The 14,333-nt window shown below is 36.5% G+C and overlaps 1 protein-coding gene across 6 annotated transcripts in view; it reads right to left on the reverse strand.

The window, feature by feature from the left end:
- The window catches only part of INTU (inturned planar cell polarity protein), a 94,484-nt gene that overhangs the window by 48,813 nt on the left and 31,338 nt on the right, over positions 1-14,333 (reverse strand). For 5 of the 6 annotated variants that reach the window (XM_032292342.1, XM_032292340.1, XM_032292339.1 and 2 more), the window contains 2 exons: positions 13,903-13,988; positions 4,582-4,785 (listed from right to left, as the gene is read on the reverse strand). In XM_032292342.1, the coding sequence (XP_032148233.1) occupies positions 4,582-4,785; positions 13,903-13,988 (290 nt within the window). The remainder of the gene's footprint in view (positions 1-4,581; positions 4,786-13,902; positions 13,989-14,333) is intronic. The other variant, XM_032292345.1, reaches the window with a different exon arrangement.

A 14,333-nucleotide genomic window follows, 5' to 3' on the forward strand; every position in this document is an offset into this window, starting at 1 on the left:
TCTGTGGTCTCGATATATAATAAATAATTACATGATATGGTCTTCATGTCTTGCCAACTTTTACATTATGACAAATATAAATAAATTGGACACAACTGCTTTTTATGCTTAGTAAGCACATGTAATATATGCAAGTTGCTATAGAATGTGCTGGCCAAACTCTGCCTAACAACTAAAATTTTATTGCAATAATTCTAGTGTAAAAAGTTACGAAACATTATTTTATATCTAGAAATTAAGTCAAATTTCTGTTAAGATCTTCTGTTATGTCTACTTAATAGATTTAAATCTTGGCCAATGAACACTTTTATTGTATTTAGCCAAACTACCAGACACTACATTAAACAAACAAACAAACAAAACCCATATACTCTTTGAATAGTTTTTTGAAATTTCCAAGCTTATGGTCTTTACAATTCCAAATCTTGTAACCTGAAGAAGATAAGCTTTTATTAAATATGTAACTCACAGAAAACAAAATGACCTTATGACATTTTATTATAAATTAAGCCATACCAGTTAAAAGAGGACATTTGAGAAGGTCTCTCTTCCAGTCATTAAAACCTTACTATTAAAGACCTCCTGGCAAGTTCTACTGTTCCTAACCAATTTTAATTAGCTGTATTTTTAAGCTCTTAGTAGCATGCATTGGCAGCAGCTTCCACTCTGTTCAATAAGAAGAAAAAGGCTTTCTTAATTACAATGTTGATATGGGGCTGGCAACAGACAGAAACCTGTTTTTTTAAGAAATGTCTACATACTTTCCCATGGAAAGAAAGGCCAGGATGACAAAAGGTCTTAGCAGTATTCTACTCCAAAATGTCTTAGAAAGATTCAGGATGTTATCATTCCAGAAATTTGTTGTATGTTTTATATAACAAATGCTTAAATATTTCATTTGTTTTAAAAATATAAAGGAGCAGTGCTACACACCAAAAATTAGAATTATTAACTCTAGGTCTGTATGTATTTTTCAGAACCAAGAAAATAACAAAAATGTGTTTAAGTAAATTCCTTCTTTGCCATTATGATTATTCACAAAATTCTGATATATGAAGCAACACAAGGAAATGAGTCCTTTTAGATAAAATAGCTTTAACATTGAGAATACAGGCTGGAAGGATTTCAAAAAGAAAGAGCTACTGATTAGTTAAAAACCTTTTAAGTCTCACTTCTGTTCAAAGCATTATGTTTGACTAGATCCTCTGAGAGACCCTTGTGCTGTAAAACTAAGTCTATGGCCAGAACATACTTGTCAAATTGCTGACATGCAAGAAGCAGAGAGGTTTCCAAGGACAACCTTCCAATCGCCTCCATTACTGCACAGCAAGTTAGGGCATCTGCTGGGAATTCAATGGTGGGAAGAAGGACAGAAGCAGGGCTGTCCGTTAGGACACGGAGTACTGGGCTAGGAACAAGGTAGGTGAGCTGAGCCTAGAACAACTGTGTTAAGTCCACACCCTCAATTAAGGCTGAAATAGCCTATGTCAGTGGCAAAATAGTAAGAAACAAATTATCTCTGCAGGAGAGCACCCCGTCATTAGAACCACAGAACTCCCAAAGATAAAATTAAGCAATAAGTTTAGTCAGAGATCCCCAAGGATATAAGAAGGCAAGCCATTACAAGTGAGAATCCTCTCAGGACTAGAGCTAGTAGCATAGGCAGATACAGAACAGAGAGAAGCTATGTAAGAAATGCTCAAAGTATAGAATCACAAAGATGAGTAAGCAACAAGAGACCACCAGGAATATCATGGCAGATTTGAAATGTTGATTAAATACTTTTCAGAAACTTCTAAAAATAAATATATAATTGTTTAAATAGAAAACACAATGGATAGATTAAACAACAGTTTGGGCATAGAAGAAGCAAAAAGCTGAACCAACACAAGAAAAGGCACATTCCTTACAAAGGAATGACAGACTGACAGTAGACTTCTTAATAGCAATAATGGAGGTCAAAAGCAAAGGGATACCATCTTCAAATAGATTAGAGAAAATAACTATCTACATAGGTGGCACAAGCAATCCCATGTATTCACTTGATCTTCTTCCTGGCCACACAGGAAGGCTACATTTCTTACTTCCTTGCATATGGCTAGACCATGTAACTAATCCTACCCAATGGAACATGAGCAAAAATGATGTTACTTCTTTCAAGTCAGGTCTCCAAAATGTCCCATGTGATACTGCCTGCCTTCTCTCTTCTCTCATTGGCCAGTTAGATGCAAAAGATCTAACAGAGGACTCCCAAGTCCTTCGGGATAATGAGAACACTAGAAGAATGGCTGGAGTCACTGAGTCACAAGACCAGGAATGTTTAAATGAAATGAGAACTAAACTTTCATCATGTGAAGCCACTGAGACATTAGGGTTGTTTGTTATAGCAATTAGCCTACCCAAATGAATACAATCTAGAATTATCAAGCTACCTTTCAAGAAGAAGTAAAAGAAAACATCATCAGATAAATAACAACAAAAAGAACTGATCACACTTTCACTAAAGAAATGTTTAGAATACATGTTTTAAGAAGAAAATAATGATCCAATATTTCAGATGTAAGAAAGAATGATGTGTAAAGAAAATATGAGGCATAATTGTAAATTTAAACTAGGTACAGCAGTATGAAATATATATTTATATAAAAACAAACATAAATATATGTAATATATATATTTATACATTTTATAATATATAATTTATATATGGTATACAATATACTTAATGTATAATTTTTTTTTTTTGAGACAGAGTCTTGCTCTGTTGCCAGGCTGGAGTATGGTGGCCCAATCTCGGCTCACTGCAACCTCTGCCTCCAAGGTTCAAGTGATTCTTCTGCCTCAGCTTCCCAAGTAGCTGGGACTATAGGTGTCCACCACCATACCCAACTAATTTTTGTATTTTTAGTAGAGACGAGGTTTCACCATGTTGACAAAGATGGTCCGGTCTCGATCTCCTGACCTTGTGACCTGCCTGCCTCAGCCTCCCAAAGTGCTGGGATTACAGGCGTGAGCCACTGTGCCCGGTCTTAATTTATAAATTTTGTGGTGTATAAAATGTAATAATAATAATAAGTACTAGTAGTGTAACTGTGAATGATGGAGAAAAGAGATAGCACTAAAATACTGATAACAATAGCACATAAATAAAGAGAAGGGTAACTGAAGCTAGGTATATTAAGAGTTTTGAATTATTTGAAAAGGGGTTAAAATAGTGTTTAGAATCTGTAAAGACAAATATCATGATAAAATTTTAAGTGTAATCATTTTAAAAATAGAAAGAGCATATAGCAAGAATAATGACACAAGCAACCAAAAACAGGTAAGGAAATATCACAGAAAAAGCTGTTGCAATAGAAATTTTTAAAGAAGGTAGCAGAAATGAATTCAAATATGTCAGTAATCTCTATAAATAGACTTACTGAGTTTGTCTGTTAGAAGAGAGAGATTGCCAGATTGGAAATAAGCTGTGTGTAAAAGACATGTCAAATACGTAAAGACATGAACTGAGAAAAAAAAGAAAAAAAAATTCAAATACTTATAAAATAAAGCTCTATGATATTAAATATTATTTTTAAAATGTTAATGTTAAAAAAGGACTTTAAGACAGAAACAAACTAGGGTAGAGAGGATCATATCATGATGTCAAAAAGTTCAGTTCTCTGGGAAGATTTAATAATTCTAAACATTAATTATTTCAAAATAAATAAAGCAAAAATATTTAGAAAGGGAGGGAAAAGTGGACAAATCCCCATCAGAGGGGGTGATTTTATGTTTTTCTTAATTATGAATAGAAAAAGCAGACAAGAAATTAATAAAAGATAAAACTGAACAAAACAATTAACAGCCTCAAAACACTGATGTTGAAAGAAAGGGCACAGAATTTGGAAAGCAAAATATTTCAGCTTAAATAGAAATTCTGTCAGTTACTAGCCATGTGAACTTAAACATTTTACTTATCTTTACTAGAATTATTTCCTTTACCCGCAAATAAAAATAACCAATATCTGATACTATGCTAGACAAAAAGCAGTTGTTCAATAAACATTCAAAAGTGAATAAAAAATACGTAAAACATAAAAACTACAACCTATATAAGAAAGTTAATGCTACATCTTCCTGCATTAAAAGCTATTAATAGCAGGAGAGGATTGATTGTAACAGGGCACAGAAGAAATTTTTTGGGGTGATAAAAATATCCCATATTATGATTGTGATAGTGGTTTGTAATATATTTGTCAACACTCATCAAATTGTACCCTTAAAATTGTTGAATTTTATTATGTACAATTAATACTTCAATAAAACATATAAAAAAAGCTACAGAGAACTTATTTCTAAGTTAAAAGATATTGCAACAATACCTTCCTCTTTTTTTTCTACTGAAATAACTGAATAATTTTTCATTTTAAAAACGTGAAGTATGAAATAGTCATATCTGTAACAGAGTATTAGATATACAATTTTAAAGAACAACAGTTAATTCATTTTTGCTTTTCCTTAAATCAAATATACTCACCATTCACTGGGAATACGATAAAAGGTCCTTACTTTTTCCTTTGCACTTTTGAGGACACTCACCTCTTCCTTGGAGGTTTCTGAGTTGAGCTGTAGTGTGAGATACATAATGATATGAGGAGTGTTTAGGCTACTCTGCTGGATACCTTCAACCTCTTCTCCCCAGAGAAGCTTGATTAAATCACTTGTGTTCGACTGTGTCTTTTTCTGTCTTGGTTGGGATGTCTCCTTTTTCACAGCATATGCATTTTCAAATGTCAGTTTTACCTTTAAAAATTAAAACAATGTGTTGATTTTTCAACAAGGGAAAATCAGCTGCAGTTTTCATAAAGAAGGATCTATGTGTGCACATACACCCAGGTATGCACAGTTTGTATAAATCATCCTAGAGTGAGGGCTCCTGATGGCGGGTCCTGTGTATTCTATTTATATTTGTATCTCCAGCTCCTAGCAGAATGTCTGATATATATTACCACAAATATTTACTGAATAGGAATGTATAATGTTCTGTATAAAAATTTATTTAATTAAAAATAATAACTGCAGTTTGAATTATTGACTATAAAAATAAGAAAGGCCATCAAAAACCAGAAATTAGTATTATCTGATAGTGCAAAAAGAATAACACCACAATATGAATGCTGACAGCGCCGGATCATCTGGGAAGATAGAAGGAAGAGATTCAGCATTAAGAGTGACTTCACACAACCAAAGTTAACTATCCTTCCAAATAAGGTGGTATTTCAAATATCCTTATCTCAGGCACTCTTTCTCGTTCTTTAAACAAAGGCCAAGGAGAGTAAACACTGTCAACATGCTGGATCTTAGACCAACATGGCTCTAAGAAGATTATCTATCAATTTTATCAAGACAGTTTTAATTTTATGGCCTGATGTCAAGATTGGTAAGAGTCCAGAATGTGGCCATTTTCCACAGGTATGGAAAGGTAGCCTCTACTTCTCAATTACCTAACGGTTCTGGTACTGATCTGTGGCCTGGGGTTGGGGACTCCTGGTATAAGAAGATGCCCTTATTTTTAGGAGATACATGCCCAAGTACTTAGGGATGAAATATTAAAATTACCTATCCTTGAAAAAGGAAATATTTGTCTGGATGCCAGTTGGTCAAAGATAACTCGTTCATTTCAAAGAAGCACCAAAATTGGAGAGCCACACATAGAAGAATGAAACTCTATCTCTCACTGTATACAAAATTAACTTAAGATGGATTAAAGGCTTAAATATAAGACCCGAAATGATAACAATTCCAAAAGAAAATCTACTCTCTGGACACTGGCCTAGGCAAAGAATTTATGACTAAGACTCTGAAAGCAAATGTAACAAAAATGAAAATAAATAAATGAGACCCAATTAAACTAAAAAAGCTTCTGCACAGCAAAAGAAATAATCAACAGAGTAAACAACCTACAAAATGGGAGAAAATAGTTGCAAACTATGCATCTGACAAAAAACTAATATTCAGAATGTATAAAGAACTCAAACAAATCAGTAAGAAAAAAGTAATCCCACTAAAAAGTGGGCAAATGACTTGAATAGACATTTCTCAAAAGAAGATATACAAATGAAATAAGAAAAAAAATGCTCAACATGACTAATCATCAGGAAAATGCAAGTTAAAACAAAATGAGGTACTACCTTACCTCAGCCAGAATGGATATTATTAAAATGTCAAAAAACAATAGATGGAGCAGACATGGTGAAAAAGGAATGCTTATGCTCTGCTGGTGGGAATGCAAATTAGTACCACCTCTATGGAAAACAGTATGAAGACTTTTAAAAGAACTAAAAGCAGATCTATTACTAGATATAGCAATCCCACTACTGGGTATCTACCCCAAATTCCTTTATCTAACAATGAGGATTTAGGAGTATCCAAAAGAAAATATATGGGAGCCTTTGGCGGTGTGCTCTGGAAATGTGAGAACTCCTTGGGGAATTCCTGAGTATAGACTTTGTAACAGACAGACAGGAGCTCTGAAGATTGTTCCCTGGCATTGGACTTTAGGAAGAACTCTGAGTGGAGATGTGTGAGCGGTATGAAAGGGGAGAAATCAGATCAGAGGGAGCATGAGATGAGTCACATCCTAGGAAAGCAGGTGTCACAGGGATGAAGCTGGGTGTCTATGAGAGTTTCGCATAAGCAGTGGTGACAAGAAGGTGGTTCCTTAGAAAAAAGAAATGCATCTCAGAACAGGGAAGGCATTTTTCCCAGCTGAGATTCCTACGGGTGGAAAGGTCAAAAGATAGGGTGCAACCTACCAAAAATAAAAAAGAGAATTTTTAAGTCTACTAAAAATAGACTTAAAAATTCACTTATTTTACTTTAGGCAGCAGCAACAACCTAAAATTTAAGATTGCTTTGCTATGCTTGGTGAAAAACAACATACTTGAAAACTAGTCTTATGCTTGGCAAACAACGTCATTTCTTTTCTGTGGTGCAAGGACCTTTTTGTCTCACCACGACAAAAACTCAAACAAAAACACACACCGCAGAACCATCCATTAAAATTCTTTAAGGAACTATTTCAGCCACCATTCTTCTGATTTAAGTAAAGTTGACTACATAATACAAAGAAAATTATATTTTAAAAAGATGTTTTTAAAAGCTGATCTGTTAAGTAGCTATAAATGTAAGGAAATCTGGTTGCCTTGATAAAATGGTAAAGGGTGAGACAGATAACCAAATTAATAGTTAAGTGCTATTTTAAAAAATGGGTTGATATACATAAATATTAGGGATATTATGTGTTTTTTTAGGGAAAAACTTTTATTAAATGATACCTAACATCAGTTAGTTTATATGAAGCTTCATATGAAGGGTTTTCTCTTATTACTCAGTCAGACTTTAACCAGGGACAAGGTTCAGGATCCTTCATGTCCTGTGTCCCTCTTCTTTGTGCAGTTTACCCAGCCTTTCCTTAGACCCAAGGCTGTGCTCTCTATGACTTGTCACTTCCAAAGTCTTGTCACTTTGTCTTTTCTTTCTACTTCAGTCTTTGGCCCATCCTATTTAAAAAGCAACATCTCTTCCAAACAAAGAAATCATCTACCAAACAAAGAAATCCTCTGACTCCCCTTTAGCTACCATTCTCTTCACAGATGGGACCTGGGGAGGCTGTCAGAATCTGAAGCAGCTCCAGAAGCCGATGAGTCTCTCACCTCCGCCTCAGCCTGCACTGTCTCCCCGATCATTTACACTGCTCTCTGCATGTCTCATCCTTTCCCCGTTGGCTAACGGCTGGCAGATGCTTTCAACGCTCCTTGGTCAAAATTCTGAGGGAATCGAGTCTGACTCGCTTAGCAGATTATCTCTCCTCCATCCTCTTCTCTTCTTGGGTCACCTCACTGAGTGACCCAAGACAAAACTTGGAAGACTTCTTGGAATTCTGTCTCTTTCCTGTAAAAAGTACTGTTCTCTTTCCTTCCTCTATATCCTTTTTTTTTGAGACGGAGTCTCACTCTGTCTCCTAAGCTGGAGTGCAGTGGTGCATTCTCGGCTCACTGCAACCTCCACTTCCCGGGTTTAAGTGATTCTCTGCCTCAGCCTCCTGAGTACCTGGGAATTACAGGCGCCCACCACCATGCCCAGCTAATTTTTGTATTTTTAGTACAGACGGGATTTCACCATCTTGGCTAGGGTGGTCTTGAACTCCTGACCTTGTGATCCACCCGCCTCAGCCTCCCAAAGTGCTGGGATTACAGGTGTGAGCCTCCCTGCCCGGCCCGGCCCCGCCCCCTCCTTCCTCTGTATCTTAATCTAATCTCTGCCTCCTCCATCCCTGTCGAACACCTTTGCTCTGGCCTTTATCACCTCTCTTCTGGACTACTGCAAACCTGGTCACCTTGTTTCCTGACCTCCAGTCGTGCATATGTCTCCCTCATCCAGAGTGATGCAGTCCTAAAATGGAAATCTGGTCATATAAGTCCTCCACTTTAAAATGTTGATATAAATGCTTACTTCTGGGTTCTGAGAATAGAGATTTACAAATATTTTTAAAATTTTACTAGTTTGTTTTCTAATTTTTCTACAGTATATGTATTATTTTTGTGTAACAAGGAAATAATAAAAGTTAAAACATTCCACTCAAGAATCATCTCCTTTAGGAAGCCTTTGTCCCCTCCTTTAGGCCTGACAACTACCTGAGACAGGAGTCCAAGACTACTAATCTTCAGGCTGTTCTCCTAGAAAAAGAGTTACGTTCCTCCAAAGTTCTAGGAAAGCCAGCTATGGCCCAGTGCTAAATGAAATCAGTCTTGGTTATCTGCAAAATTTGGACCCAAGCTCCCAGATAAAGCCAGGGGAGGGGATAATGTACTACATGCATGAATCTATGTACCTGTTGAATAAATGAGAGCACAGAGCTGTAGCAACAGATCAGGTCGCAAAAGTCAGCAATTACATGGGTATCTGCACATTTTGTTTTAGAAATTTTAAGCCTACAGAAAAGTTGTAAGAAAGAGTACAATGATTGCCCATAATCCCACACCTAATGGCACTATTAACATCTTGTCACATTTGCTTCATTTTGTCTCTTCTCTCTGGTCTTCTTTTCCTTTCCTTCCAGACTCCTCCCTTCTCTAGATGTATTTTTTAAGTTTTTTGGCTGAACTGTTTGAAAACTACTTGCAGATATTTTACTACTTCATCCCTAAGTACTTCAGCATGGATCTCCTAAGGACAGGGGCATCGTCTTACACCAGGGGTCCCCAATCCCCAGGCCACAGGCAGGTACAGGAACCATTAGGAACCAGGTGGCATAGCAGGAGGGGAGTGGCCAGTAAGCGAAGCTTCATCCATATTTACAGCCACTCCCCATCACTCACATTACCGCCTGAGCTCTACCTCTGGTCAGATCAGTGGTGACATTAGATTCTCCCAGGAGCACAAAACCTATTGTGAACTGTGCACACAGCGGATCCAGGTTGTGTAATCATGACAATCTAATGCATGATAATCTGTCACTGTCTCCTGTCACCCCCAGATGAGACCATCTAGTTGCAGGAAAACAAGCTCAGGGCTCCCACTGATTCTATATTACAGTGAGTTGTACAATGATTTCATAATAATAGAAATAAAGTGCACAATAAATGTACTATGCTTGAATCATCCTGAAACCATCTGCACTCGTGGTCTAGGGAAAAACTGTCTTCCATGAAACTGGTTTCTGGTGCCAAAAAGGTTGGGGACTGCTGCCTTACATAAAACATGTAATTATCACACTTAGGAATTTTAATATCAAATATAATACTCTTGTCTAATAGAGTCCAAGTCCAGATTTCCCCAGTTGTCCTAATATAGACATTTCCCACTGCAATCCAGCATCAATCAAGGATTATTCTCCACATTTAGTTGTATGTCATTTGGTCTAGCTTAGTCTAGAACAGTTCTCCAGCCCTTTTTTGGCTTTCATTATATTAACATTTTTGATGAATTTAAGACACCTGTTTTAGAAAATGTTAAAACTTGGCTTGAAAAGGAATGATTTTGGCTTTTTGTACTCATTTGTATAAAGGCTTCACCTCTAGATTTCATTCCGGTATCCTGAATGTATTTATTACAGAAATGGCTTAAAAAGCAAACACATAATTGTAAAGTTGAGATTGGGTTCAGCGATCACCCTCTCAAATCCCTTCTGATTATAGACGAGGAAACTGAAACCCAGAAGAATTTGGAAACTTGCTCAGAGTGAGGTTTAAAATGGAGATCTGACCTCCTTCTGCTCAGTAACCTTTCTGCCACATTACACTATCTCCTGGGCCATGTTCTATTGGATGACAAGAGGCTTTCAGATCCATTTTATAATCTGAATATGTATTTAAAATGTTACTGTTAGATAGTTCCAAATTTAAATGTGAAAGTCTCCTATGGCATTCTCTACAGATCAGCTTTCTTCTCTAATTGCTTGAATAATTGTTTCAAATGCCGCAGATATAAACCAGGTCAAACAACTTTTTCTGGGACAGACCCATCTCATTCGTTCTGGCCCAGCAAGAACAAAGGGATGCAGACACCAAGCTCCACAAGGCTGTGTGTGAAATGCAAAGTTCATGCTCTAGAGTCAATACAGGTTCCAGTTCATTGAGTAATTAGTTCTGTAACACTAGGAAAATCATTAAACCTCTCTTAGATTCTTTTCCTTCATGTATAAAATAGTACTAATTATTGGAATCTTACAGGTTGTTATGAGGAATAGATGAAATTCTTAAAGGAACAACAGAAGCAAAGCACCCAACAGAGTGTCTGCTACACGCAGCACTAGAGTTCCCTTCCCAGTCCTATTCCTGCCTCCCTGAACTCCTAGTGTACACAGCCTCAGGGAAATGGCTGGTAGTGAAAAGCTTATAGTTTACACCCCCTTTCAACATGAACAAAGTAAGAAAAATGTGTTTACTAATTAAATATGGTTTCTAGTTAAAGGAATTTTAACCATCTTTTATACAGTTATTAAAAATATATTGCCTTAAATGCAGTTCTTGCTTTTGAGAAAAACATAGCTATAATACCAATTCTGCTAGTAAAACAAACAAACACACAAATGCAAGCATGTTTACACTCATACTAGACATGGGGGTGAAGCGGGGAGGGGACAGAATAAGAATGCGTGATATATGCAAAAATGTTAATAGTCTCTTCAGGTATGAAAGTCTAAGAGATTTTGTCCCTTACTTTTTTCTCTTTTCCAAAATTTCTTTGTATTCTTTTTAAGAGACAGAGTCTCACTCTGTCACCCATGCTGCTGTGCAGTGGCAATCGTGACTCATGGCAGACTCAACCTCCTAGGCTTAAGCAATCCTCCTGCCTTGGCCTTCCTAAATACTAGGGATACAGAGGTGAACCACCATGCCTGGCCTATTTTTCAAAATTGCTACAATGAACAAGTATTTTCTTTTGTGATAACAAAAAGAGTTACACCTATTTTTCTAAAATAACACAAAGATTTTAATAGTATACATTTATAAAGAGATTATATTCTAAAGTTATAGACAGTCAAAATCCCTTTGAAATTACATTAGGAAGACACTGCTGTGTTGAAGTACAACATAGTTTCTCGGTATGATAAATCTAATTCACATAGTCAGGTTTTTCCATCTTCCAGACAAACTATTTCTTCAGGCACCAGATGTAAGAACTGGAACTTAAGAGTCACATTGTATTAAAAAATATATCTTTAAATTCAGAACTGTACTTAATGCAGCAAGATGCTCATGGTGTACACGCAAACTGGGCAAATAGCAGACACCTGACTCCTCTTGTGTGTTTAACGAGGACAGGTTAATTATGGACAGAACTGGTCTAAAATGTTTAAATCCTTATTTCCTTCCCCCCTTTTTTCTTCTGCTAAGCATGCACAGCTGAATTTGCAAAAGCTAATTAAATGTAAGCATAATGTGATTCCACTGTACACATAACTTTTCATTTTTTTGATGACAGAATAGACATGATTGAACTCTGGCAATACTGGAAGCACACCTGTAACCAACATAGGCAAGAAAAAGGGATCCCTCACTTTGCGATAATACATAGCCACTCAACTTGGAGGAAGCTGAATCATTAAAATACTGCAATTCTTCACTATTGATCGATAAGTAGCTGCTTTCTGAGCACCCTGAAGTACCCCAGTACCCTCCCTTAGATCTCTCCACATCTAGTGATTAAAGTGGATAACAGCACAACCTACAGCATCATGGCTGGCTGATGTCCACCTGATTGTTACTATTTCAAACACCACCCCATCTCCACCTCCATCTCCATCTCCATCTTCCTATCCATTCCTAGGCATTGCTGGTCTCAGCTGCCATAGTTATCCCAGCACTTTCATTTTACATTTCCAAGGACAGCTAAATTTACAGAACATCTGTGTATGTGTGTGTGTGTGTGTGTGCACGCGTGGGCATGCCTGCATGCTCACACATACACGTGCATACAAAGTATGTTTAAAAGAAAGAAATGGGCATTAGGGAAATCTTGCTTCCTAGAAAATGAAGAATTTCATCATGTGCCTTATTATTTCAGAATCTCAAATCAGATGCAGCTAAGATTCTGATTTATCAGGGATTCTGACCAATCCAAAAATGTCTTCATCCTCTCACTGCCTGATGGGTCCTCTAACCCAACAGTGTCCAGCATTTTTGGCACCAGGGCCTGGTTTCATGCAAGACAATTCTTCCACAGACCAGGATGTGGGGGATGGTTTTGGGATGATTCAAGCATACTACATTTATTGTGCACTTTGGTTCTATTATTATTATAATACATTGTATTATATAATGAAATAATTATACAACTCACTGTAAGGTAGAATCAGTGGGAAGCCTGGGTTTGTTTTCCTGTAACTAGATGGCCCCATCTGGAGGTGATGGGAGACAGTGGCAAATCGTCAGGCATTAGATTCTCGTAAGGAGCATGCAACCTAGATCCCTTCTTTGCATGCACAGGTCACAATAGGGTTCATGCTTTTAGGAGAATCTAATGCCACCACTAATCTGACAGGAGGTGGGGCTCAGACACTAATGTGAACGATGGGGTGCGGCTGTAAATACAGATGAAGCGTTGCTTGTTGCCCACTGCTCACCTCCTGTTGTGGAGCCCAGTTCCTAACAGGCCACAAACCACTACCACTCCATGGCCCAGGGTTTGGGGACCCCTGCTCTAACTCATATAAAGCATATCATCTTCCCTATCCTCCCAAAAGGAGAACGCTAATTCCTGATGCTATCTGGAACAGAAGATTCATAAGAAAAAGGTACAGCATTTGCAAAATATACCTAATAACTGAAAAATGTCACCTATGATACACAGTGTCAGTGTTCAGGTATCAAAAATGGCTTTTTATGAAATAAATTTATTTTTATATAAAAGGATTGAAAAATAATTCATTAAGTAGCCAAACAAAAGTCCAGAAGAAAAGCTTAATTAAATTTTAAAAAATATCAAGAAACATATAGTTTTTAAAATAAAATCTCACTGGAAAAAAAAAACTTTATAGCAATAGTGATCTTAATAAGTCAGAGAACAGAAAACTCCATGACTATTTAAAATGACTCTTCTAGGAACTAGAATGTCACAAGCATATATGGTAGTTATAATGGCAAGTTTGTAATTATATATGTTTTCATTACTGTGGCTGCTTCATTAGTGTTACTGCTTTATGTAGGATAAGTTTTATTTGTAGATATTTTTCTCTTTTTAGAATAATCTCCAAAAGCTAATAATATTAGCAAGAGCTAAATTTTCTTAAATAGCCAAGTATCAATGTAACTCATCCATTATACATGATACTTTTCAGTAGCTTAAAAAAGAAAATAGTACAGGATGTATTTATTTTATGTAACATTGTAAAATACAGAAAAAAAATGTCCATACCTGCATAGGTCCAGGAATGCAAGACAGAACTCTCTCTATGTTTTCAGAAGTAACATCAACATCATTCACAGCAACAAGGACATCACCTGAATCCAGAATAACAATAAAAAGATAGTTGTATGAATATCCAAAAACCACAGAGGTCTAGAATTGGAACATTAAACAGCTACTCTGACCTTCTCAAAGTACAATGAGAAATACGGTACAGACAAGCAGTAACTTGTCCAAGTTTATACAGCTCAGTGGTGGCAGGCCTAATCTAACTTTACTCTTCTTAATCTATAATACTGCAACATTGCACCATAACTAAATACAACTTATGAATATTTTAAAAGATGAATATTTTCATTCTTGATACAATTGGGAGAATTATGTAAACCCAAAGGACAAAAGGAAAATTTGTAGCATGAACCAAATACTGTGCTTGACAA

The sequence above is a fragment of the Sapajus apella genome, unplaced genomic scaffold (genome assembly GCF_009761245.1).
Source record: "Sapajus apella isolate SASKATOON/1434 unplaced genomic scaffold, GSC_monkey_1.0 scaffold27, whole genome shotgun sequence".
Taxonomy (NCBI): Eukaryota; Metazoa; Chordata; class Mammalia; order Primates; family Cebidae; genus Sapajus; species Sapajus apella.